The sequence below is a fragment of the Bacillus rossius genome, chromosome 2 (genome assembly GCF_032445375.1).
Source record: "Bacillus rossius redtenbacheri isolate Brsri chromosome 2, Brsri_v3, whole genome shotgun sequence".
NCBI classification, from domain to species: domain Eukaryota; kingdom Metazoa; phylum Arthropoda; class Insecta; order Phasmatodea; family Bacillidae; genus Bacillus; species Bacillus rossius.
The window spans coordinates 133,789,738-133,817,734 of record NC_086331.1 but is presented as its reverse complement, the minus strand read 5'-3'; the positions used below and the strand labels follow the sequence as shown (position 1 = coordinate 133,817,734).

The window sequence follows — 27,997 nt, the reverse complement described above, 5'->3', positions numbered from 1 at the left end:
AAGCGTTTAGTAGTAGCACCGACGGATGTTATCCATATAGTGTACAGGGATCATTTATATAAAAGGTGTAGCAGTTTGCAGCTAATTAAATTCAGCCATTGTCTCGCCATAATAAAACCTATTAAATATTCAAGCAAGACAACTAGCGGTAAGTCTAATTTCTTGCATTGCTAAAATAGATCAGTTTGTAATTGTTGAGTTACGACTTTTCAATTTATGTGCGCAAAGTTCATTTGTTCACAGTAATAGGAATGCCCGATGTGTTTATACAGTGTTAAACTTTACAGATACATTTAAATGGTTTTAAAGTTTCAACTAGTTTTATTTTACATCTCCAAATGCATAATAAGTAATTTTTTTTCACTTCACACAAATAGTTAACAATGAGTTATTCTTTAATAAATTTTTGGTTTAGAACTGCGACTAAAAGCAATTTGCAATAGTTATAACCTATTTATAGTCTCAAAAAATCATTAGTGCTCATATTAATTTTGAAAGCGAAGATGACAAACTCGTATGTTTGTATTTTTTAATTTTATTGGTTGACTTTTGATATAAAATACAAAAAAAAAAATATCAAGTTTGACGAGTTTTTGTTAACAAAATCGGGTTACGTGATAACTTTTTTATACAATACCCGTTAATTTGAACAACGTGACTGAAAGTGTGATATGCAACAATAAAAATATAATAATGAAACGGAGCTGTGTTTTTTACCGGTTGTTGTATGTGTCGTTCATGTACTGACTCCTTCACGAGCAGTAGCGTGGTTAGTTTGGATGAAGCCTAAGATCCAGTACCATGGTCAGTGGCTACACTCGAGTCAGGAAGGCGACCTATGTTGTTAGATGGCGCGACGATTCTTGCATTTCACTACATGTGTTTGCATTGTCAATCGGCATTTATGACATTAGTATTGTGTTTAATGTTATTTAGTAGCTAATATTGTTGGAAGATGTTTTTTGTATATCCATTCATTAACAACTATACAACTAGAGTTATCAAAGAATAATGGTAAATATACTACTTATTATTTTTCAAACGCCGTGATAGATTTTTTTCGCTGGATTATTAATTTTAAAAGATACCTAGTAATGGTAATTCCTAAAAGAGAGCCTCTTTAGTGTAAAAAAAATACAAAATTTCTTCATTCGGTAAGATGTTTGTGAACAATTCCCAAAGAGGGTTTTGTATTAATTATAGTAGTTCAATATTAGTTAAGCAATTTAATGAGTGGTTAGTTTAGGTTACAAATACTGTGATAGGTGAGAATAGTTGTTTTAGTTGGTTAGATACAGTTAAAATACTTTAGATTGTGTGAATGGTTGGTTAGCTAAGGTTAGCACCTTTAAAAATACTTTACAATAGTTTGGATGTTTGGTTATGTTAGGTTAGGTTAGCTAAATTTTAAAAAACTGTGAAGTAGTGTAAAGGGTTTATTCTGCAAGATTAGCACTACAGATCCTCTGTTTACCCTTAAAACAGAATTTTGATATTTCTACTGAATTATCTGAAACTATCTAGTGGGTAAAGCTATGAACTTGAGGGAAATTGTGCGGTAAAAGCTTATAAAAGAAAAAATATATTGATATGAAATTTACTTATTTTTATTTAAGAAGTAAAAAGCATCACATATAATTTTCCAAAAATATTTAGGCTAGTCATTTTCAACTTGCTAAACCATACAATTTTTGTTGACTTCAAATTAATTCTCCACTATCAAGTTTTGTATAATCCAGTGGTACAAAAATGTTTATTGTTTACTGTAATAGCAGAAAGTAACTTTGCCACGTCACTGATAACTGCCACTACGTGACAGGTTATGATTTTAAGCTCCTTGTCATAATCGAGGCAAGCTGTTGGCAAGCACAGTAGAGACTCAAATGGTGGTGCCTGGGTTACTTCACAGGCAGTGTTAAAATTGTTAACTACATGTGAAGTTTTTGAAATATTGGAATTTCACATAATATTTATACCAAACTCGGAAATAAATAATTAATCCAACATGGTGAATAACGTACACCCTTCACTAAAATTTGTCACAACCAACACCAAAACAACTTTACATAAAAAAAAGCACAACCGGTTAAGTAACTGGCCCCATTTGCAGCAATAAGAACATCCAAATTTGTCCGTTCGAACATGAAATCATTAAAATATATTGAAAAAGACTTCTACTCTACTAATTTTAAAACCCTCAAATAGAAATTATTTGAAAGTTTGAATAGACAAACTGTAGTTTCGACAACCCACAAAATGAAACCATTACATTAAAGAAGGTATAAATAATAACAAACCTACACCAAATACACACTAATAAAAACTTAAAAATACACAATATGAAAAAAAATTATGTTAAAAACAAATATTTTACACACCCTCGTTTCCAGCATAATAAATATGGCACTAACAAAACAACATGATTACTGAGTAGTAACTAACACTGTTAGCAGGTAATTAAAATATCGTAATCTTGCTTTCCTTATCTCAAAATCATTACCATAAATGTTACTAAAAAACATACCGGTAAATATTTACTTGGGCGGTATTTCCGAAAAAAAATGTTAAAAATCCGAAAATACCTTTATTTTATGCTCTTCAACTTCCTCTTTTCATTAAAATCGGCGGAGATTAGAAATTCAAAATACTTTAGGAGATATCGAATTTTTAAATTTCTTCATATGTAGTTGAGCGGTATTTGCGAAAAAAAATGTTAAAAAACCGAAAATACCTTTATTATATGCGCTTCAAATTCCTCTTTTCATTAAAAGCGGTGGAGATTAGAAATTCCAAATACTTTAGTAGATATCGAATTTTTAAATTTCAGCACAAAACCAGCGCATTCCTGTGGCGTGCGTGCACCATTGTTTCTTGTTTACGTACGAGTATATTTTTTTATTGGATAATGATGTCACGTGATTGTTCGTGATAGGCCAGAATTCAAATGAACTAATACCTGATAATTTAGTTCAATTATTGTTTAAAACAGTGTTTAATTACCGCCTCCAACTTAGGTGAGTTTTTAACGTTTCTAATTTTAAAGTCTTATTTGTTATTTTGATATTGTTGCGCAAGTAATAAGTAACAAAAAAATTTAAGTGAGTTGTTACTGTACATCCTTTGTTACGGGTTTGTTAAGTAAGGTCAGTTACATTATAAATAATTTAAAACTAAAGAATAATTAAAATTAATTCACATTATTTTTAATATCACCTTAGTTTGAAAGTATTTATAATGTAACTGACATGACCTAATCGACCATTTTAGTTTACTGTTCACCCTCTGTCCGGGTTTGTTTGGTCAGGTCAGTTACATTATAAATATTTTAAAACTAAACAGCCATTAAAATTAATTCACAAAATAATTTTTAATGTAGGCTTAGTTTGAAAGTATTAATAATGTAACTGACCTGACCTAATCAACCATTTTATTAATTAATCATTCACGATTCACGTATTCACGAACACACGGCAAAATAACAAAAATGGCGCCGCTCGAATGGTTCCACAGGTCTTGTATTGCAAAATTAAAAAATTCGATATCTCCTAAAGTATTTGGAATTTCTTATCTCCGCCGCTTTTAATGAAAAGAGGAAGTTGAAGAGCATATGATAAAGGTATTTTCGGATTTTTAACATCTATTTTCGGAAATACCGCTCAACTACATATGATGAAATTTAAAAATTCGATATCTCCTAAAGTATTTGGATTTTCTTACCTCCGCCACTTTTAATGAAAAGAGGAAGTTGAAGAGCATAAAATAAAGGTATTTTCGGATTTTTAACATTTTTTTTCGAATATACCGCTCAAGTAAATATTTACCAACATACCTCTTTCGGATATTTTTTTTTTACCCAGAAGTTGCTAAAATAACCAGTTCTACTAACCATTTTAGTTGTGTAGAGACATGAGTACAAGATGGTGAGATTTTAATCTACTGCAAAAGGTTAACAGTTTAAGTACTGTTATTACTTATGTACTTCATGAGCACCATGATTACTTGGTGTGTGTGTGTGTGTGTGTGTGTGTGTGTTTTTTTAGTTCTAGTTGTGTCAGGTGTGGTAGTTTATTTATTAGCTAATGGAAACACTTTTATACTTAGTTTTACGGTTGTGTATGTGATTGCAACTATAAGGAAAGTTTGTTTGGTTACTTGCATTTGAATTTAAGTTTGTACAATATTTAGTTCTGTTGTGGGATGGAGGAAAGAATCCTCAAATTGTATTTGTTGTTCGCATATTATTTGGTGTGTTTTTTACTAAGTGACCGCATCATTTGGCTGGGAGCAGAAATTTATGATTGTTGATATTTGTTTCATCGGTTTTGTACCGTTGTGTTTTCTGACGAAAGCATGGCTGGTGTTTCTGCGAGTGTCGCGTAATGTAAGGCAGAAAGTAAATCAGTACGGTCGGAAAATATCTAATTACATTAGGTACCTCGCAGAATTCATGTTTTGTCAAAGGTTCTAGATGATCGCGAACGTCTTGATCCTGATGGCATGCTCCTGTATATCTTGTTGGACATTATGCTTCATGTTTTAATTATTTAATTTATTAATTTATTTATTTATTTGTAATTGTAACATGCCAACTAACAGGACAAAGCCTTTAATGGTTAGTACACAATTAGACAAAAATACACTCACAATAATTAACATAAATGAAAAAAAACACAAAACAATACAATATAATACATATAAAAACAAAACACACATAACGAACACAATAAAACAAAATTAAAACATTACAATTTAGACAATACAGAACTAAAACACACATGATCATTAAGAACTAAGGAAAATAATTGAAGTCTTTATCAAATTTATTAAAATTGGTTATTAGCCTAAAGATAAGATCATTATTTCTATTAACTGTACATAAAGTGGAAGTTAAACGACTGTTAAAAGGAGGTACTCTTAAACCGGTGTTGTCAAGTATATATTTACAATTCAATTTGTTAGTATAACAGTTTTGAATGAAAATAGAGTCAAGTAATTCTCTTCGACTTGAGAGAGATATCAGGTTGGGTAGAGGAAGATGTTTTTGATTAATAATATTTATTAATTTATTCTGTACCTATATTTTCGATTTTCATATTATCGTACATATTGATGTTGTTCCAAATTACTGAGCAGTATTCTAGTTTTGACCTGATTAATGCTAAATAAAGTGAGAGGATAGAATCAGTTTTTGTAGCATAACATGTGACATATTTAATTAAAGCTAATGTTCTTCGGGAACTAGAAATTAAATGTTGAACATGTTGGTGAAAGAACAATTTAGAATCTAGAATGATACCTAAATCTTTGAGAGAAGAGGATTTCTGAATTAAGGTGTTGCCTAATTTATAATCATATTTGATAGGAAGGTATTTTCTAGTAAAGGATATTATTTTTGTTTTGCTTTTGTTGAGGGTCACAAGATTTACTTTACACCAGTTATTAATTTCATTAATGTCAGTTTGTAATAATAAACAGTCATTAAAAGAGAAAATTTTTCTACTAATTTTTAGATCATCTGCAAATAGAGTTCCAGAAGAATGATTCAGAATTTGAGTAATATCATCAATAAATATGTTAAAAAGTAAAGGAGACAAGGTACCACCTTGAGTAACTCCAGAACTAGCTATAAAGTTTGAAGAATTGGAGTTGTTGATAGATACAAAAAAAGTTCGATTTTTAAGGTAGCTAGAAAACCAATTAACATAATTGTCACTAAGACCGTAATTATGTAACTTGCCTAATAGTAATGAATGATTTACAGTATCGAAAGCTTTAGCGAGATCAAAATATCAGGCATCTACCTGACCCCTGCTAATGACTTCATTAAAAATAGGATTAAGGAAAGTAATTAGATTGGTGGCTGTGGTCATTCCTGATCTAAAGCCATGTTGATTACTAGATAAACAATTTTTTAGTTGGAAATTAGTGATTTTAGAAACTATTTTTTCAAAAATTTTAGAGAGACCATTTAATAGTGATATTGGTCTATAGTTAACCACATTTAATTTACTTCCGTTTTTATGAATTGGAATGACTTTTGCAATCTTCCATTTATTTGGAAAAATTTGGGTTCTTAAACTAGTATTAAATAAATGTTTTAATAGGGGTACTAATAAATGTGAACAGCCTTTCAGAATAAAATTAGGAATCCCGTCGGGTCCTGTAGACATAGAGGGTTTTAGAGCCCTTATGCCCCAAAGCACAAGGCTGTCAGAAACAGAGGGAACAGATATTGTATCAAGGAATGAATTTAAGGTGGGAACTTGGTAATTGACATTAGAGGACACATAAACACTTGAAAAGTATTCAGCAAATACATTAGTCAACACCACTGGATCACTAGATACAACATCATTAACTTTTAACGAATGCTGTTCATGATAACCGTTTTTTTATTAATTTGATATAGCGCCAAAACGTCTTAGGGTTGTTCTTGATATTATTGTTAGTGGATCTGGTCCAATTAAATTTATCATGCTTGATAAGATATTTGGTTTGTTTTCGAAAGAATGAAAATTTAGTAAAATAGTACATATTTTTGTTTCTTCTGTAAAGTTTGTGAAAATGTTTCTTGGATTTTAAAGCTTGAATTAAGTCTTTTGAAAACCAAACAGGGTATTTAAATGGTTTGCTAATGAAAACGGGGATGAATTCATTAATATTGTGACATATACAAGTAGTTAATTGTTCAACAAGATAGTTAACATCAGTAGATTCATAGAAATTTGACCAATCATAATTTTTAACAGCATTGTAAAGACCAAGATAGTCACCATTTATATAGGACCTAGAGACTCTAGTAGAACTGACCACTTAAGGAATGCTGTCAGATATTATTTTTATAATTAAGGCAGGATGATGGGTCTTCAGTGACAATTGCTTCATCCGCACGAGATACTGAACATTGCGAGATGTTTGTAAAACAAAGATCTAAGAGGTTTTTGGATGATAGGATTGTATTATACTGAGATAGACCAAGACTAGATATACAGTTTATAAGATATTCTGCTTTAGTCTTGATGTTCGTGTGCTCGATGTTGGTAGTTAGATTATTGGTCCAATCAACACCTGGGACGTTAAAATCACCAAGTAGCACTAACTCATCTTGATAAGCAGCCAGTTTATCTTCTAAAGTCTCTAAATAAGATGAATAAATATTTGGAGATGTTTGGGGTGTTAAATATATATTGCCAATTATAAAGGATTTATTCTGAGCCATTTTAACTTTTAACCAAACAGATTCAATTCCGGGGTAGTCCAGGTTAAAAATAGGCTGAATAGAAGTGAATTTAATCTTATTGACTGCTATCAAAACACCGCCACCACGATCTTTAGAAGTCCAGTAGTTTAGTACGTCTTAAATCCTGTGCACTTGATCCTTATGTTATGATGTTTTAGGATACTTGTATGTTGGAAACTGACACGAATTCTGGGAAAATTGGGTTTCAGCAATATTGAAAACATGGAAGCATTGCTGTAAAATCTTTATGTTCTCTGTACTATATTTGTTACAGCCATTTTAACTATATTCACTACAATATTTTTTTAAATTTTTTGATGGCTTTTACCCCACAATTTCCCCCAACTTATGGCTTTATCCACTTGCAAGTTTATCAGAATCCAAATCAATTTGAAAACATTATTTTCAGGGAAAATAATGGTATGTCTATTGCTCAAAAATACCTCTGCCCCCTCCTTTCAAAGAAAAAGCTGCCAATGTAGGAATTTACCTTGGGGTTAATAGCAGCTTTCTCGAAAAATAGTATTTTTGAGTACAACATACGTTTCTTGATTATCCCTCAAAATGGCTTGGTAATACTGCAGAGTTGTGGCTTTTCCCGTTCAAAAAAAATAAATGTGGTTTTGAGCATCACAGATGTGCCTTGATCTTCCACAAAAAGAGCATTTTGAAATTCAAAATGGAATTCTAAAACTCTGTAGTTCAAACGACATTGAAGCATTCAGTCGCTTGCTGGAAGTTGTATCTGCAGATGTTGAAGTGGTCATGAATTTATCCAAAGACACTTTGAGGCTCTCTTTATGTTGAGGGTTGCGATTCTTGATTCAGCGATTATGACTGTTTGGTATCAAACATTTAACAACAGCATTTTTTAAAAAATATAGATTAATGTAAACTAACAAACATATACACTCCTTTTCATTCTGTTGCACTGAAAAATAGACTGAAAAAAACTTAAGATTTATATAAGTTATGGATAAATATCACACAATTTTATGGTAATTTTAAAGTAGATAACGTAACATTACCAAAAGTTCACACCACTTCACAGTATAGTTAATGTATCTAACGTAACCTAACACACTATTCACACGATTGTATTACAGTGTTTTTTATAAAGCTAACTTAAGCTCTCAAAAATACAATTAGTCACAGGTAAAAAACCTCTTTTATCATACTTCAATTCCTCCAATTCAAAAAGCCCATATCCAAATTTTACCAGGTTATGTAGGAGGAGTGTTGGTAATCCTTGCAACAGTACAGAAATATTTTTCGAGAACTGTCTAGTGCCTGAAAAAAATTTTAAAAAATCCAAGAATGCTTTTTATTACTTCTCAAAATGTTTTCTAAAGATTCAGTAGAAGGGCATTGAAGTATGTTAAATTTTATAGTTTTAATAGTTGGTTAGGTTAGGTACATTTAAAATAGGTAATTCTTAACCACCCATTCACATGATCTCACAGTATTTCAGATGTAGCCAATCTAATGTAACACACTTTGAATTTTAAACTACTGGTAAATTTCTTGAAGTATCGCAATGGCGTTTTGCAGGATGATAAGAAAACACGTCAAGAAATAGGAAAATGCATTCTGGATATTTATATCTATTTTTTTTCTGTTGCACCCCTACTCCAGTCAATAATCTTTTGTCAATTATGTCATATTATAAGTTAATTACTAATATATTATAGTTCATTTAGATAATAAAAGTTAACCTTGCTAATGTGGTAGGGTGTTTGTTAAATGCTTTTCATGTTTGAAGTATTCCCTGAAGATTTTAAAGTTTTGAAACAGATTTTGGGCCTCACTTTATTATTATTCTGTTTATCAAAATACTGCAAAATTTCACCATCCTGCTGTGTTTTACTGAACAAGAATCACTAAATACACCAAGACAAACCATGGTGGTAAGAACGTGATTCAGATTAACTGGTCACGTGTTCGAAACTTTCATTCATACAAAGAGTGTAGAATTCACTACGTTGATCCAGACAAACACGACCGAACAAGACACGTGAATAAAATGAATGCGAGTGAATGAAGCAATGTGAATGTATTCGCTTCTCTCATTCACTATCTCAATTTTGTTATGTAAAGTAATAAAAAGGCACTAGCTATGGTGAAACTGACCATTCAGGCAGATTTTTAATTAGTTCTAACCCATTTTACTAAAAGTATTTAAATCAAAGGATTATTAGATTAGATATCTGGCATAATGTACTCAAATGAGTAAAAGTATTCATTACAAAATTATTGGTGTAGAATGGAAACTACTCCGTATCAAAAAGTATTGATTCTTTTCCTGCATCCCTAGCCATGTATAACAAGCAAGTCAGAACTCACACTAGCTCACATTGGTTTGACTGTTACATGCATGTAGACAATTTTTGATAGGTGCTGAAAATACTGTTTAAGTTCTATAAAAAAATTACTCGCTATGATATTTGAATAAAATAAAGTCTCTTGAAAATATTATTAACTGATTTATGCTCCCTTACCGAACATTCACAGAGTACAATCGCTGCCATCTGCCGACCAAGAAACTTTTGCACTACTTTACATGATGAAATATAAAACTCTTAAAAGCAAACAGTTTCATTTTCTCCAACAAAGTAGTTCATTGCTCGGACACAGTATTTTATTAATGTTCAATGCTAATTCTGATATGAAACCCCGCGGTCGCTTTCCAAGTCACAATACAAATGGCTGAAAGACATTGTCCTCTTGGTGTGGCTACCAGTTATTTGCCAAGACTCCACCTGGTCTAAGCTGTGGTCAAATATTATAGTTTAAAACAACGCACGGCATTTGGATCACATGCGTGAAGTTCGTCATGCTCTCATTCTAATAATGAGAGCCACCACCCGAAACGTGACTTCTACTGCCGACCTCCAAGTGATGACTGACTCGCTCATGTGACGTAACCCAATCACAAAATGCTTGACACCACCTGAAAAATATCTGCAACCATATAGTTGAGACCTTCACATTCTGTCTCTCTTTAACTCATTGTATCGTTCATGGGAATATCCATAATTCACAGTTCTTACACTACCTATTACTATTCTTAGTAAACTGACAACATGTACAGAAACACTTCATCAGACTGCTTCCAGACAAGAGGAATTTATTTTAGATTATGTCTATAAAATATGTTAAAACATGTGAAAACTCAACCAAAAAGCAAAATATTGATAAAAACAACTGTCAATGGCTTTACCAAATAAAATTAAGTATATCATCAAAAATACTTTAAAACAAGAACTAATGTAAAATATGATCATTAAATCATATTGCTAACAAATAAATACCTCCAAAAAGGATAAACAAATGTTATTTACATGACAACAAGAAACCTAACCAAGTACTATGTACTGAATCCAACAATAAAATACAATTATTTTCAAAAATGTTTTGTAAGTCGGGAGAGCAAGGACGCGTGACACTACAAACACTATAAAATCATATCAAAAACTATTTACAGTTTATTTTAGAAACAAATGTTTTATTAATACCATTTGTTTTAAACCATTTTAGGCTAAGAGGTTATGAATATAATTAGAATTCAGAGTCATATATCCCACTGCAAAATATGTTTCAAAACTTTGACATAGTAGATACATTAATATTACTAATCTTTTTTATATAATAAATCTGTCATGTGATGCAAAGCCAAGGTCACGTGTCACATGAAATTGTAAAGCATATATATTAACTCTTGCTTGAAGCTCTATGTTAAAATGTAATTATTTGGAGAAATGATATGAAAAATTTAGTTTAAGAGGTGAATGAATAACATTCCACATGTTTTTATATAAGTTAGCAAGATGCACCAAGGTTTAAAAGGCAAAACTGAGGACTTTCAAAAATATGATACTAACAACAAACTCAGTACTTAAGCATGGAAGCACTTCACAATTAGTCTAGTTTAAGTAATTTTTGTCACAACCACTTAATTTGGATTACATTACAAATTGTTAGTGATGTACCAATGTAATTTTTAATGTGTGCTACTGCACAGTTGAGAATTAGATTCTCTTTCTTTGATAACCAGTTATCAGAGACCCAGCAACATAATGAAATGGTTAGTGTTTCTTAACCATTGTATATACCGGTTATTGTAAATACAGCTCATCCCTAATATCAACCGGAAATTTTAAACTAATAGAAACTGCTTAGATAAAACCCCGGCTTTGTACCTGATTTTCGACAAGGAATTTTATCAAAATACTTCCCAGTTTGTTATGATTCAATAAACAGTTAATACTATAAAGTTTCAGCACACATTAGAAGTTATACTTCTATGGCATTACTAAAATATTAAACTGAATCATTTTAAAACACATAATGTATCACTGAATATGTTTGTATATTTATTTTTAGCTTAAACTACTGAAATCAGTCTCTAAAGACTTCCCACAAACAACCTTACTGGTTTTGAGCTGATTGAGTATTCTGCCCTCGTAATTTAAATAACCTCAACTCCAGTTGATATCATTTTTAAGGAGACGAGTTTTTCTAGTCACTCCAATTTTTGCTTACTGTTTACATATGAAAAATCTCAGACTACTTTAAAAGCATTTAAGATAGTTAAAAATAATTATGTATTATGTGAAATTAGTTTAAAATCGCATAGGCGTCAAAAAGCTAGTAAGAATGGACTTAAGGCTTTCTGCTTTAAAGTTTTATTGTACACTAGAGCACATGTCCTGATGGATTACCTTAACTCCATAATGAATGAACAAGTTAGTCATACAAAATATAAAATATTTAACACAAAACATGTATTACGTAAAAATACAACATAATTTTGAACACATTTGTCTGAATTAACTAGGTATGTAATGAAGCTCAGCAGTGTCCAGTTTTTGTTCTGTGCTGCGCAGTTGTCGAGTCACAAAACAATCTTCTTCTTATCCCTTTTCTGTAAAAAGAATATGAAGAATGCAGAGATCATGTCTTCTTGTTTTCTGCCTGCTACAGCTTCATGCCAGATCACAGCTATTGACTTTATTCCATCATCATTGTCGTTATTTGTTCCACCGAGTGGAACAAAGCTTTCATTGAATGCAATTATGCACCGAGTAAACATCACAGTTTTCAATGTATCCATTCTCGGAAGCATGATGACCTTCTGAAGATCAGCGTAATAATACAAGGTATCATGATCAGTTTTGCTGATGCTTAATGCCTTTTATACTCATCACGAGCTTGCTTTGCCCTTTGAAGATGCTGCAGAATATTTTGACAGTCCTCACACTTCGCATCTTTATCTGTTGCATGCTCTGGATCTTTCTGAGTAATACGGATGCATTATTCGCACTCTTCGTGCCCAAGTTTGGTGAAGGATATATTTATGGAATTCACAACATTTCTGTACGAATCATAAGAACACTTCAGGTTTGGATATTTTGTTAATAAGTCATTGTGCATGTCCACCAAAGTTACATCACTAGGTAGGTATCTGCAGTTAGGTGCATGTTCGCGTCTGTAGTGTGATACACACGAATGGTACGACTCAAAATGTGACTTAATAGCATCTCTATCTATCCGAATAGGTGTTTTGCAACCTCGCATATCTTTAGGTGGTGTGATAGAATCTGGTGAAGAGAGGGCACTGTGGAGTGCAGTGTCATTATTTTTTGTGAAGCCAAGAGTAGTCAAAATAAAGGTTTTACAAACATGTTTTTGGCCATTCTCATCCCACAGAGAATAGTAAAACAAATGGGTGCGTTTGTGATCATCTAAACCTCTTCTTCTCTTGACAGGTTGTTTCTGCGTATTACATAAGATAAACATATGACGTTCATTTGCATCCATACTCCAAAATTGATTGTTGATAGAGAGTCTTCGATTATCATTAATTTTTGTGGTGCATTTTTTCCGGCATGTTTCCGTACATGGGGGTTTCACATTGTGTTTTGCTTTATTATTATCAATTTTAAGCTCTTTGCGATCATCGTGTATAAGTGACTGCCTTACGCTTTCGCGGAAAACCCTTCTTGGTTAACAAAGCTGAATCATTTGAATTACTCAATTCATTGGTATTTGACTGATTTTGATCTGCAACAACGAAAGAATCACGTTCATTATTCATTAATGTTCCCTGTTCGGCAGCTGGAATGCCAAACCCACAAGAATCGCGAGCGTCGGATCCAGATAAGGAAGTTCAACATCATTTGCGTCCGACTGATTCTGACATTCAACAATGGTAGCGACACTTTCATTATTTATTACAGTTTCCTGTTCTGTAGCTGGAACGACGAAACTACAAGAATTTCGGACGTTAGAGTTAGGAGGAAGAAGTTCATTTGCTTTGGACCGATTTTGACAATCAACAATGGTAGCGACACTTTCATCATTTATTACAGTTTTCTGTTCTGCATCTGGCATGCCAAAGCTACAAGAATCATGGGTGTTTGAACTAGAAGTAAGAAGTTCAAGATAATGTATGTTTTCATCATTAACCTCAAAACATTCGTTGCCCTCTACACGGGTGGCATGCGGCCCGTGTAAGAAGCTATGTGGTTCAACATCGAAATGTCTGTCTTTAACACCGTATTCCGTACTGTCTTTGTTAGCTTCGTTTAAAAATAAACAATTTAGCCTAAGTCACCCAGTTGTGGTTTTTCAGCTGCAGCTGTTGAATTTTCTGTTTTCCGCACAGCTAGCTCTAATAATCTTCCAGCTCTGCTGCTGGTATTAAACATGTTTGTCGGAGCACATTGATGAGATTTTTGCACAACTAAAATTACAAAATTCAAAGAACTATCACTATGCAGCAGCAAGTTACTGTTACCACTTCCTTACTACTCTTCGTTTCTCGACTGGACATGTTATGATTGTTAGAAAATATACGTTGGTCTACCAACATAATAAAACAGAAATCTCAGCTCACTCACCAATTTCATATCTAAAATCTCTATGTACGCAATATGGGATGCTTCATAAAACATATAACCTCAAGTCCGTATTCTAAAACAAAATGCCTTAACTCCTTTGTACTTGAGGTTATGTGAATTATTATGAAGAGTTGAGGCTTTTTAATTTAGTAATAGGGCAACACTTCTGGAGATACGCCATATTTGATTTCATTATAAGACAGTACAATGTGTAATACTGTATTTTTACCCTAGATTATGACGTATAACATCATTGGAACGAAGAAAATCACCTTAACTCATTTTATGAAAAAATTGGAGTTGAGGTCTTTTGTTTTATGAGGACAGTATTATAATATTATATTGTTATTAAAATAAATAAATAAAAAATTACAGGGACATCCTTGTGGTTAAGCACGCACTCTATCGTTGTGCTATTAAGCCAATTGGGAATCTAGGAAGAGAATATGTATCATCAATGTAATGCCAGTTTTCTTAGGTATTTTAAAACTTTAAATTTCTTTTTACTATGACAATTGTTTACTAAATATTCTGGGTTGTTTCACTTTACTAAAGTTTCATTTGGCAAACCAATATGTTTCGTATGTACCCTAATATTTACGAAAGTGACTATGTGTTTATGCTACGACACGTGTGTCCCTCATCTTTGTGACACATTTTGGTTCATTGACCTCCGTTCCAGTTTCACGAACTGACTGCTACCAAATGCAGTATACTGAGAGCTAAGATTTGATGTAAGCTTTTGGACATACACCATTGCTAAGCACATGTATGTTTGTAGAAGAAAACTAAAAAAAACTGAAAGGTAAAAAAACACAAATTAAGCAAAAATTGCTGTTGTCACAAGGCTATATACACCACACAATATTCCATAACAGGAATATGGTCAACAAACAAAGAAAAATGGACTAAAAGAACGAAAAAAACAACCCACAAATGATGAATTGAACCCCAAAAAAAATTCAGCACAACAGTTGAAACGAGACAAAAACACAACAAAATGAAAAGACGAAACAAACACAATAGTTTTCCAAAACAGAAACAAGCTGTTGTGCTGAATTTTTTGGGGTTCAATTCATCATTTGTGGGTTGTTTTTTTCGTTCTTTTAGTCCGTTTTTCTTTGTTTGTTGACCATATTCCTGTTATGGAATATTATGTGGTGTATATATCCTGTTGACAACAGCAATTTTTGCTTAATTCGTTTTTTTTGTCTTTTGGTTTTTAGTAGTTTTCTTCTACAGACATACATGTGCTTAGCAATGGCGTATGTTTAAAAGCTTACATCAAGTCATGCACTCCCATTGCACAAATCTTTCAAAGAGAGCTAAGATGTTTTCACATCAAAAAGTAATTTTTCAATTGTTGATTCTGTAAATACACATGTTTAAAAATGTTTTATGTTTTATCTGTTAATGTAAAAAATAAACTTTCTTTATTACGTAAATAATTTGCTCATGCTTGGTTAGTAAAATTTGCTGTCAATTTTTTTATCGTAGAGAGAAAATATTTTAATTTAATTTAGACACCTTTGTCTGTCTCTAGGAGCAGTTCACATTGTCATTGTTGCATCCAGCTGAGATTTATTTATGCACTAAAATACAATAATCTGAAATTGCATTTTGTAGAAGATTGTAATGTGTGTGTCTGTATGATACCCTGTCTTTTGTTATTCTACTGGAGGACATAACTAATAGACAGCTTGTGGTACATTTTATGAGATCATCAACAATTTACTGAAAGCACCAAATATAAATTAACTCTTCAAATAAGTTTTATAAAGGGTCAATATTTCAACACTGCATAATTGTCAAATTACATAATTTAGAAAAATCTTATGGTATGGATTTCTTGGCAAGAAACCTTTTAGTGTTTTAATCTTTTAAATTATTATGTCTTTGCTTTAGATTGATTGCTAGTAAAATATTTGTTATTGCACCAATTGTCTTTTGAAGCAACCTGAGTAAAAGTGGTAAGCTAATTTAGTGTAATTTTTTTCCTCTTTTTTTTCCAGCTGGCAGTAGCTTTTTATGAGAAGTCACAAGATGAATTCTGTAAATACATTGCCTTCGAATTATTCCTACGTTTTTAACTTTGAAGAGCAGTTTAATCATAAAGAAACAAGAGAATGGATGATAAAGTACTGGACCACTGGTTTCTTGTTTTGTGGATTTTATGTACTTTTCATATTTGGTATGCAGTATTATATGAAAAACCGTCCAAGATTTCAACTTCGTCGCATTCTCGTTCTGTGGAACGTCATGTTAGCTGCATTTAGCCTTATGGGAGCTAACCGAACCGCACCGGAATTTTTCCATGTTCTCAAGAATAATGGGTTCTACTACTCTGTGTGTGTACCCAGGTAAACAAATTTTACTTCACAAAATTGTCATGTGCCAAAAAGTAAATGTGAACTTATCTTTTTTTGTATAATTATTCATTAATGTGTATTAAGAAATATGTGGAGATGGCAATAAAGTCATATGATATATATCAGCCACAATTCCACATGTGAGTAACAGGGTTTGACTCGCCAGGAATCCATCCCGAGTTACATCAGTGGGATGCGAATGATCTAACCACTCAATCACTGTGGCCTCATCTCACTGTTATATTTCCATCACTTATTGTAGTATACGCCAAGTCATCTTCTAGCATTTGGCTACGCCTGCCATCCTCGCCCTCTGTATTAACGCCTAATATTTACACAAACTTAAGAGTGTGAGCCTGACTTACCACTCATACCTCTACTATCAGTGTTCATTCAAATATTTTACAAGTCGCCAACACTACTTCACAGAGACAAGTCCAACTTTGACTTCTCGTTAATATTGTAACGAAGCAAATTTTTGAAGTTCGACTCGTGGCGACATCGGTCAAGGTGACGGCAACAGGCGGCTTTTTGACGTCGTATTGGCGGCACTGTTGGCGTTTTCCTCGGGGCTGGTATTCCTCACCTCAGCACACTCTCTTAAGCTTGTCCACTGGGAGCCCTTTTTAACCCCAAATCTGAGCTTTTACCATGTATTGGAAGCACATAGATTGTTCACGCCTACAGGAACGACATTGTGGCGTTTCCGCCCAAATCCCCGTGAAACTTAAGAATAGCCGGACGTTGCTGAAGACAGCAGAAGCTTTTCCCATGCAGAAAGTGTGGCTGGCGTTCTTCAGTCGTGCAGGCGTACAATACAAAATGTCATGTACAGAGACGCTAGTCTCCGTAACAAACTTTTCAAGTGTTTTCAATGTTATGCTATTTCCCCCACCAATTCTGTGCTGCTTCAGCTCAGCATTTGATCTGTCATCTGTTGTTTATGACTACTATGTCCACAAGACATTAAATCCAAATTCCCTCGTTCATTCATTCATTCATTCATTCATTCATTCACAAGTATGACCACATTGTTTGCCATAACATTTAAAGTGCACTAAATGAAAACAGAAGAACCTAGGGTAATTATTTTTAGTGATTATATTCTATGTTTTATGACCAAAAATATTTTTCCACCTATTATGCAATTAATAACTTGGCTAAAATTGTCTATGCTCTCTGTTGTAAGAACTTTTTGTGTAAGATACTGTAAATAACGGTTAAAAAGAAATGTTTGTCGCTAACATTAACTTTTTTTAATTCTAGTTTCATAGAAGATGATTGTGTGTCTGGGTTTTGGACCTGGATGTTCGTACTGTCGAAGCTGCCGGAGCTGGGAGACACTGTGTTCATAGTGTTACGGAAGCAGCCTCTCATCTTCTTGCACTGGTACCACCACGTAACAGTTTTGTTGTACTCATGGTTCTCGTATACCGAATACACAGCATCTGCAAGGTGGTTTATTGTCATGAACTACTGCGTACATTCCATAATGTACACGTACTATGCATTGCGCGCAATGGGATACATGCTACCACGTCCATTTGCAATGCTCATAACAGCTTGTCAGTTAACCCAAATGGTTGTCGGTTGTATAGTAAATGTGTGGGCATATAAGTACCTTAGTGGTGGCCAAGACTGCCATATTTCCTACACAAACATTAAGCTATCCATCGCCATGTACTTCAGTTACTTTATACTTTTTGTAAGGTTTTTTTACCAAACCTATTTTGTTATGAAAAAGCCAAAACTTGACGGTTGTTCAAAGAAATCTGCTTGAGAGTGGGGAAAATGGTAGTGTTTTTTTTATTTAAGTAATATGTTGTTGCTTTATGGTTGTGTAAGAGGTATTGTTATACTACTTAGTAATTTAATAAAGTGAATGGTTTTAGAGTTGCAATATGTAACTTAAAACATTTTAGACCATTTCTATACGCTTATTAATTGTTGGCTGATGTAAATACACTGTTGGTCAATAATATAGTTATTGTTCAGTTGTGTTCAAATGTATGGCTGCAATAGGTTCTCAAACTCAATAACAATGTAATGACTTTGTGTTGAAAAAATGTAGGCAGTGGTGTTCTGACATGATTAAGAATGTCTCACAAATATTTAAACTCAGAATTTTGCTGCACAAAAATGTTTTATGACTATGATATTAAATTTTTTAATTTTATGAATGAAGAAAAGGCCATGAAAAAAGTAAAAGCAGCAAATAGTGTGTTAGAAATGTAGTTAAATAATTATTTAAATATATAAACTATACTTAACAAATTTTGTATAAGTTAGATTTTTCTTTGTTTTGAACAAAGGATTTTGTGTAGGTTTATAAGGGTAAATTTTTGTTGGTGGTCATATAGATCCAATTTGCATTTCTGGTGATAGTAATGTTTTAAAAGTACTCAGAAATGTACAGAATTGTCAGGCATTGCTCATAAACTACCTCAACTTGTCTCCGTTTCATTGGGTGGTCTGCAGATGATATAATTTTGGTCATGTCTGTATAAGAAGTTTTTCAGGGTCGTTGTCTTTCGCCCATAGAAGCCAAAGTACAGGAGGCTGTAGTTTTTCCTAAAATCTTGCCAGAAACTTATATAATAAGTTGTGGATAGCATCTTTACAAGATGTTCCAATATTAATTTTGCCAAAACATAAGTCTGGTATTACAAAATATTTTTACTTTGTGACATTAAATTTATATTTGTTCATTTTACCTTAAATTATGCCGTATAGTGACTCTATTTTGTGTCTCCTATAGTTGGGGAGAAGCTTAGTTGTTTAAGGGGGTACGGAGCACCCTATGCTTGCAATGTTAATATAGGCTTTACATAAGGAACATTTTAGATAAATCTATGAAAGCTATTTGTTCCAGATTTTTATAGGTTGTAAGTATATAATTAATATTGATGCTCAAATAACAATATAATAAAACAATGTAAATTTAATATTTTATAATTTTTTTTTAAACTTTTTTTGTAATTTTTTTTTTCATATTTTGAGGTTATATAATTTTTTTGTTTTTATTATTGTGAATATTTTTCAAAGATTTTATTTCAGTATTCATAGAACCACATTATCAAGGCATTCTGTTAGTTTCGTCTCCCAGCATTAAACCAAAGTCAAGAAAATTTACCTTAAAGTTTGAAAAAAGATGTTATTAGAAAATGGCCTTCACATTTGGCAATCAGTGCATGCCTGCTCCATAACTAGGATTGTCAATGTCCTCTTCCATTTCACTCTCAAGCTTCCTTTTGGCATTCCTCCTAGCCTGTCTGATCTTTTTGTGCAAATTTCTGACTCATTTCAGCTTGCCTAAGTCTTTTTAAGTCAATTTGTAGCATAGCATCAGAGTGCGAGAGTCAATACTCAACCCCAGTTCTTCCAATACCTTACATTTTGTAATATTTCCTTGATTGAATGATGCTACCACATCATAAACACCAAAATGAAGAGTATTTATTTGCACAAACACAGTTTTGGGCAACCTACTCCATATGACGCTATTCACACATTCATTTGGATTCTGAGTACGACCATGAAGACACTTTTTCAGGAGATTGATCTCTGACACATCCTGAAAAATTGGTTTTACTTCTTCCATTATGGCGAATGGTAAACTGTGTGGAAGGTTATAAGTTTCTCCTGTAATTTTTCCTCGGTTATATTTACACCATGATTCTTCTCCTATTGGACACAAATCATGTTGCGGGTTGTCATCAGTCGATGAAATGTGTCAAAACAGAGCCCAGACAGCTGTCCTCATTTTCTCCACACTTTCAGTATTCTGTCTTATTGCAAGTCCATAATAATTCTGGCTAATATCAATGGTGGAGTCTGTTAGCCTGTTTTTACCATCTAGTGTTCTTCCATCACTCAACTTTTTTCCTTTCATGCTTTTTTTCAGTCGTCTCAGTCTTGAACCCATTCGCTTTTGAACATGTCCAACACATTCCAGTTTTGTAATCTGTACACACTCGCCATATGGTTTCATTTCTTGAATTGCCTTGAATGCTGTTGAGTAACCATCCCCTAAATAGCGCACATATCTTGTATTATACAGTGACAATGAACGCTCAAAAATCTCTTTCACTCCAGAAACCTCCATACCACCACTAGATCCACTGTAGTTTGATGAACACCGCTCTTCATGATGGTTTCCTGGTAATCCTTTGCATTTACAGTGTTTAGACATGATTGCAATGTCAATTACCTTTCCTGTATCTACACTTGTGGCTGAAACTGTACCATTTAGCGACGTATGTCCCCGTTTCTGCCAAGAGCCATCAAACACCACAGTTATGTCACGATCCATGTTATTTTCTTCAACAGCTTCCTCAACTTTTCATCGCAGCATCCTCCACAGCAGAACCTACCACATTTGATCAAATTTTGATGGTGGACTTGTTAAATTCATTACACCACATAACATGGCACCAGCGGCTCTTCCCTTGCCAATTGCGCGAAGTCCATAAACTAACCTAATATTTACACTATAATGTTTACTTGAAATCATCTGCTTATCAGGATTTTTTACATTTATACTAGTAGAACTGGAAAATGTTGTCTTGTAATTACAATGTTTACAAAATATTTCTAACTCTGCAGCCTTGCCTATATGTTTGTTTACATTCAGACATATGCCATTTTTAGCACACAGCTTGCATAAAACATTAATCTAAGTATCTCTGACAGTATAGAAATATCAGTAACCTCAAACATTTCACTTCCTGTATTTATGTTACGGTAATATTCTTTCACTTCGCCTAGTTTTTTTCTACAAGATTTTTCAAGAACATGATGCACAGAACTGGAACAGTCTCCTTTTAGGTTAGTTTGGTCTATACTAGAAGTAAAATTTGATAGCAATCCCAAAACTTGTTTGTCACTCAATTTCGCTTTCTTTTTCCAATTTACGCGTTATTTTGGTTTATACTAGAAGTAAAATTTAGTAGCAATCCCGAAACTTGTTTGTCACTCAATTTCACTTTCTTTTTCCAATTTACTCATTTTTTGAATACTATATTATAAAACCTCGGCATGTTGGATCAGCAGAACACAATAAACCCACAAGAAAACATGCTTGCAGAATAGTATTACTGAACCACAATGGCTAGAGGTACTCGAATTTCGTTAATGACGAAATCGCGAAATTTTACTAACGATTTTGGAACTACATTCTAAGCACTTACAAATGTGTTTCCAAACGCCTATTTTGATTTTACAGCATTTCGTTTTCACAAAATAACTGGCGATGCCGCGAAATTAATTACTTTTCGCGATATTATTGTTTCACGAAATATCAGAAAAATGTCAAAATTTTAACGCGATATGAATATTAAGTTTCACAATAATACTTTTGCCGCAAAACGTATTTGATTAGTAAACCAAAACATTGTAAGCCATCTTTATTATGAGATGCGCCATAGATAAGTTGAAGAAAAATAAATACCAAACACTCGGCCCGAAAGCTGCAACCATTTATCAGCGTTCCTAGCGGGATGTGGATGAAATTAGCTGTTTGGCCATATTCGTTTCCGTTGTTGTATTGCTTATAAATAATAACAGAGATGTTATGGGATTTTAACGTCGCAATACGCCGGTCATGTGAAATGACCAAATGAGGTTTGAAAAGATCCTATGTTCCATGTAAATAGTTAAATGTGAACGAAAATTGGTAGTTGCGGTTTGTTTTGTTTGAAGTTTACTTGATACTTCACTATGCCTAAGGTCGTATCAGTATTTGAACAAGCTAAAGAATACGAGCATGAAGGATTCGTTGTTTTTAATAAAGAAAAGCGGATAATGATGTGTAAATTTTGCAATACGGTAGTAGATTGGAAAAGGAAAGATACATATGAAAAACACTGCAAACAGCGAACATCTCATTTAGAGAAGAAAAAAAGTCAAACATCACCATCAGGTTAGGGAGTCAAAGGGCAAGTGACACTTGAGGATAATATTGTTCTCCATAAACGAGTAAAGGAAATTAAAGTCAAATTTGCAAGTGATACAGTGCGTGCATTTGTTTCTGTAAATATTCCCCTAGAGAAGCTAGATCAGCCAGCTATGAGGGAATAGTTAAATGAATACATGAAAGGTAAGTCATGGAAATGTGTTACGGTTCTAACGTCCTAATAAACACAATTTGATGGGAAAGAGGCCGGAAAATGTGTAGTAAAACAAAATTATAGTAAATTTAAAAAAAAAACTTTTGAGCCTGAAATTTTACAGGTACCATACTCATTGTAATTAACTAATTTGTTAGGGAACCCTTCCTTACAATGTTTACCAAACTATTTGGCCAAAGTGGCCAATTCTCCTGACAGGAAAAAATTAATTCTATAAAGTTTTGTACAGGAACATAGCATAGGCCTATTTAATACTCAAAATGTTTAAATACATAAACACAGACTGTAAAATTCTAGACACTATTTTTGATGTAAAATTTAAGCTTGAGACAGTCTAAATGCTTGATTAACTAAAAAAAAACTTAACTTGACAAAATGTATTCCCTTTGATAAATTTTTAAAATTAATTTACGTTAAGTAATATGGGCAAGTATGTATAGTGAAACCTCATAGAAACAAGGCCTACGTGAAAATACCTTATTTAATTCTCTAGTTTGTTTAAAAGTAATGTGTATATAATCTATTAGATAACATTTCCACTTCTGTAAGGCTTACGCAGGAATCTAGTGATTGCTGTATCAAGTATCATATACAGCTTTGTGTATGCATCATGAAATTAAATAATTAGTAGAGCAAATGCACTCATTTAACAAAAAAAAATTCTTTTTTTACCAAAATGTACCACCGAAATACTTTTTTTTACCGAACTATAGCACCGAAATCTTATAGTTTATTTACCGAAATCAGGCAGTTTTATTTACCAATTTTCATGGGCTCTAACAATGGCCAATACACTGTACACTGCTGCCAATATACGAAAACATTTTCCCAACTTCAAATTTACCTAACACTGATAAGATAATATATTTACATTTACCTGCCAGTTTATCTTCCCAAGACCCCACAAACAAATCAAAGAATTAGTAAGCACGCACTTAGCATATAGAATTGACCTGCACTATTTTGCAAAAAAAATAATAATAATAATTTTAATATTTCTAGTAGGTGCACAATCAAAATTGATACACCACTGAAAAGAGGAATGTTCAAAGATTTAGATGACTAAAAAAAAAAATTTGAATTTTTTTATAATTTTGGTGCTCCTTTCCCCCTTAAGTACAGTATAAACTCTATATAACGACACTTAACGGACTGAGCATTTTTCGGCGTTATAGAGAGGGTCGTTAATTGGAGAGAAATAAAAGATATCATTTTACTATTCTATAATATATTTTATTAATATAGTACACATTTTACACAGGAACATTAATATTCTCATACAAATAACAACACTTATTGCGTATAGTCTGTTATTTTTTCTTTGTTTATCCATATTGTAGAAACGGTAGAGCGGCTAAATCCAAAGCGTCTTCCAACATCACTGATCTTTTCTCCCGCCTCTATTGAGCGTATTAATAAAACTTTTTCGTCAATACACAAGGATTTTTGTTTGCTCGCCATGTTTACAGTTCAAATGTCTGTAAGCAACTGCGATAATGACGTGTAACAACTTGACAAAAGTCTAGTGACAGAGGTAAACATGTGCAAGTTCATCATACAAAAACAAAAGACAAAATTTCTTAGAATCTCCGGGACGTCAGTCGAAGTAAACACGTTCTAGATAATACAACAACAAAACAGCTAACGAAAGAACGTACACAGCTGCAGTTCTTATCAACTTCGGCAACTTAGAAAGTACTGCTTAATGATTTCTAATGCCGTATTGTTGTCGTTAAATAGAGTGAGCGTGACGCTATATAGAGTGTATTATTGTATAGAAAACAAGGTAAACCAACCAAAGTCAAGCAATTTCGACTTTTTAAGGAGTTTGTCGTTGAATCGAGTGACGTTATAAAGAGTTTACACTGTAGTTAAAAAGGTTTCCTTGCTGCTGTGTACAATTTTAAGGACCACTATTTTAAATAATGTGGCTATTTTATTTCTAAAATTGATCTGTAAATGTTAAGTTTATTACTTTTATTCATTGTAATTTATGTTTATAATCATTAATTTGGGATTTATGGTATTTTCTCTTCATAGAAACAGATTTCAGGAAGAAGAAAAATGTTGGTTGGCGAAACGTATTAAACACACAAATTTTATTTGTCTTACTGCCGTGTCATTTACCTTAAGTTTGCTTTGTTTTTTTAGATGTATGTAATTGTTATTTGGACATTAAATATTTTTGTTATAACGTGGTGATTTAGCTTATGCATGCCTTCCTTTAGCCTGCATTGCTGCATACTAAAATCAGATGAGGGAACTTGGAGGCATACATGGCCCAGAAATGCTAGCATACAGTGTGTACTCAAGAATGTCTAACTGTACATTCAGATAATGATTGCATAGTACTGATCAGTAGATATTCATGTTGGTACAAGTTATAACAGTGAAAATCTGCGAGAAAGTTTCATGCTTCTATAAAATATGTCTAGATGCTGGTAAATTATTTGTATCAAGTCTCGCTTACAAAATGAAAGATTAACAATTCACAAAAGTTATCATAACTTTGAATTATCAGTATATCAAAGTCTTTCCTTTAAAAAAAAAAGTCAAGAGTTAAATTTTTCTGTTTTCAACTCTGGCATCACTGTTAAGAGACACTATAGTTTAAGCAACTTAGCACTAATATTTCTCATATTTTACAAAAGAAACTTGGAAGAAACATTTAACAAAGGTGTGAGTGATTCTTTTACTTAAGCCAGTCATCTAGCTTAGCTATACTATCATTTTCCTAGTGATACACCCGATATGCCGATGCCGATACATACTTCAGAAAGCACATACTGTATAATGTTTTTAAGTTATTTATTGAGAATACAATAACAAACACACACAAAATCTTACAGTTTGCTTTCACATCGAAGAGAAAATGACTTGGGCAGTTCAAGAAACACAGTTTTTAGGATGCAATAGGGAAGTTAATTAAAGTTTAGAGAAGTTTTAATTTTAAAACAAAAATATTAAACTTGTTTACTACAACTTTTATGTTTGTACACAGAGCACCTCTCAGGTGCCACACTACCAAACAAATGTAGTTTTTAGGAAGCAGCACTATAAATATTTTGAATTTTTGTTCAAAGAAAATAACTTTCGCAACTTTTGAGGGCTTATGGAGCTCCTTTTGTTAGTGCACAGAGCACCAGCTGTCCTAAACAGTCTCTCTGATGCCACACTACCACAAGGCGTTGACAAATATTTCTGAGTGATTGGTGAGGAGATGTTTTCCATTACAGAAGTGGGCTTGTATTAATGGCACAAAGTGGTTCCTCAAGGTACCTAGTAAGTTCTTGTGTAGGCGCTAAAGATGTACTAGCTCCAACATTACTACTACTGGAAATTAGATTTGTGAACAAATAATGTATGGCGTGACAAGTGTCACTGGAACTTGTGGTGCTATTGTCAAGGGTAGGTGAATGAAGTTCTGGGGTCTGTAACAAACTCAGCTGTTGTTTAAGAGTGGACTTGGCAGAAGTTACATCTTCCTCACTGGAAAAAATAAATTTTTTGAAGCGTGGATCAAGCAGAGTACTTAAACTGTAACTAACATTTTTTCCCATATCTGCGTAGCGAGTATTTAGGTTGCGAACCATGTCAGTGTAGGCAGACTTGATCTTATTTCCTGGCTTACAAGTAGACAGAAGTTTTGTCAAACCGTTAACAAGGGGGATAACTTCTGAAATACTAGTATTCTCATTACTAATGGTTTGGGTGGACATGAAGAAAAATTTCAGCAATTCCACAATTTCTCCTACCAATTTCCAGTCAGCATTTTTAGTTCCACATTCAAATTGAGGTCTGGACCAAGATATGATGTGGCACGTCTCTGCTCCAAAAACCTCTCCAACATAATATAGTTACTGTTCCATCTGGTTGGTTCATCGTTTTTCAGTTTGTGGCATGGCATTTTGTTGGTTTCTTGGAATTCAGTCAAACGTTTGTTCGCTGATATAGAGTGCCTGAAATGCCCTACCACACGCCGAACTTTGCTACACACATCAGAGAAATTTTTATGGTTCAATAACGACTCCTTGATGACAAGTTGTAAAGTATGAACAGCTCACCCAACACTCAGAATTTGTAATAATTCGCAAGCCCGAACCATGTTAGCAGCATTATCTCTTACAATAAGATGCACCTTAACCTTTATACCCCAATCATCTAGATACTGTGTGATAAAATCACATGTTCTGCCCAGTGTGGTTAATATAACTTAACGGCACAACTTCCACACACACACACTGATCTCAAAATCAGAAGAAATGAAATGACATGTCAGTGACAAAATCATCATTTGCCAGAGATGACCACATGTCAGTTATACAGCTGATATGGTCTGCAGCCTCCAAAATGTCTTTTACTTTCCGGGAAACCACATCATACAGCTCAGGAATTACGCTGCGAGAAATGGTTGTCCTGTGTGGTATTTTGTACCTTGGCTCGAGGTATCTCATCAGATTGTTGAAACCTGAAATAAAAAACGTAGGGATTTTAATCACGTCACATATTATTCTGTAACTTAAGTCTATAAACAGCAACTTTAAAAGTATACTATAGCCTATATTAGGCCTAACTTAACACATCATCCCTGCAAGTTAAGCAAAGAGTTACAAAGTTTAAATGTGTTAGGCCTAAGTTAAAATGTTTCTTACCTTCTGACTCCACAATACTAAAAGGCAAAAAGTCTGTGCAAATCATATTTGCAATCAGTGATGTTATTTCTGTTGCCCTTTTGTGAGTAGGAGGATAAGGCATGTTCCTCTTAAACATTTCCGAAATATCTTCTTGTTTACTGGTGTCTTTTCGACGTAATATATCTTCTGTGTGCACAATTTTGGATGATGATGCCATTGTAGGCCTACATTCAGACGATGTTGCGGCAGTTTCAACAAACGATGTCGCAGCAGTTTCAGACAATGCAGACGCCTGCGGAACATCTAACTTTAGTAATTTATTATTTACAGATGGATGCTATCTTTCCATGAGACGCTTCAAATTAGTAGTAGTGTAAGATCGCATGTCCTTTCCACCACGAGAATCAAGGCAGTGACAAATATTGCACAAAGCCTTTTGGTCATTGCTTTTACTAACAGAAAAGAAACTCCATACGTCACTCTTGCGATTCATTTCTGTAATATTAAATTTTGTTTAAGAAAGTAGCACCATGTAAAATACAAATAAATGGGAAAGAAAATAATGCTGTTTGACAAAATCACAGAAATAGTAAAAATACAAAGGTATCGCTAACAACAATCATGACATAGTATCGATATTGCTTTGAGACAATCGCAAACGTCACTCTCGCATGCAAAATGACGAATGCGCAGCCATCGATCATTGTAGTTCCTTAAGTGCGTC

The 27,997-nt window shown here is 33.3% G+C and overlaps 1 protein-coding gene across 2 annotated transcripts; it reads left to right on the top strand.

The window, feature by feature from the left end:
- Window positions 1-2: 2 nt before the first annotated feature.
- LOC134529862 (very long chain fatty acid elongase 6) lies at window positions 3-27,996 on the top strand. 2 transcript variants are annotated; one of them, XM_063364387.1, is made up of 3 exons: window positions 3-148; window positions 16,155-16,502; window positions 17,778-27,996. In XM_063364387.1, exons 2-3 carry the CDS (start codon window positions 16,171-16,173, stop codon window positions 18,289-18,291), a joined length of 846 nt encoding a protein of 281 aa, XP_063220457.1. In that variant the 5' UTR covers window positions 3-148; window positions 16,155-16,170; the 3' UTR covers window positions 18,292-27,996. The 2 variants fall into 2 exon arrangements, with proteins under 2 accessions (XP_063220457.1, XP_063220456.1); XM_063364386.1 differs by lacking the exon at window positions 3-148 and adding an exon at window positions 702-1,014.
- The last annotated feature ends 1 nt before the right edge of the window (window position 27,997 follows it).

Excerpts from the sequence above, each read along its gene's own strand:
- LOC134529862 (XM_063364387.1), top strand. The coding sequence starts at position 16,171 with ATGAGAAGTCACAAGATGAATTCTGTAAATACATTGCCTTCGAATTAT. Across the intron at positions 16,503-17,777 it reads TACTCTGTGTGTGTACCCAG|TTTCATAGAAGATGATTGTG; the intron begins GTAAACAAATTT and ends TTTTAATTCTAG.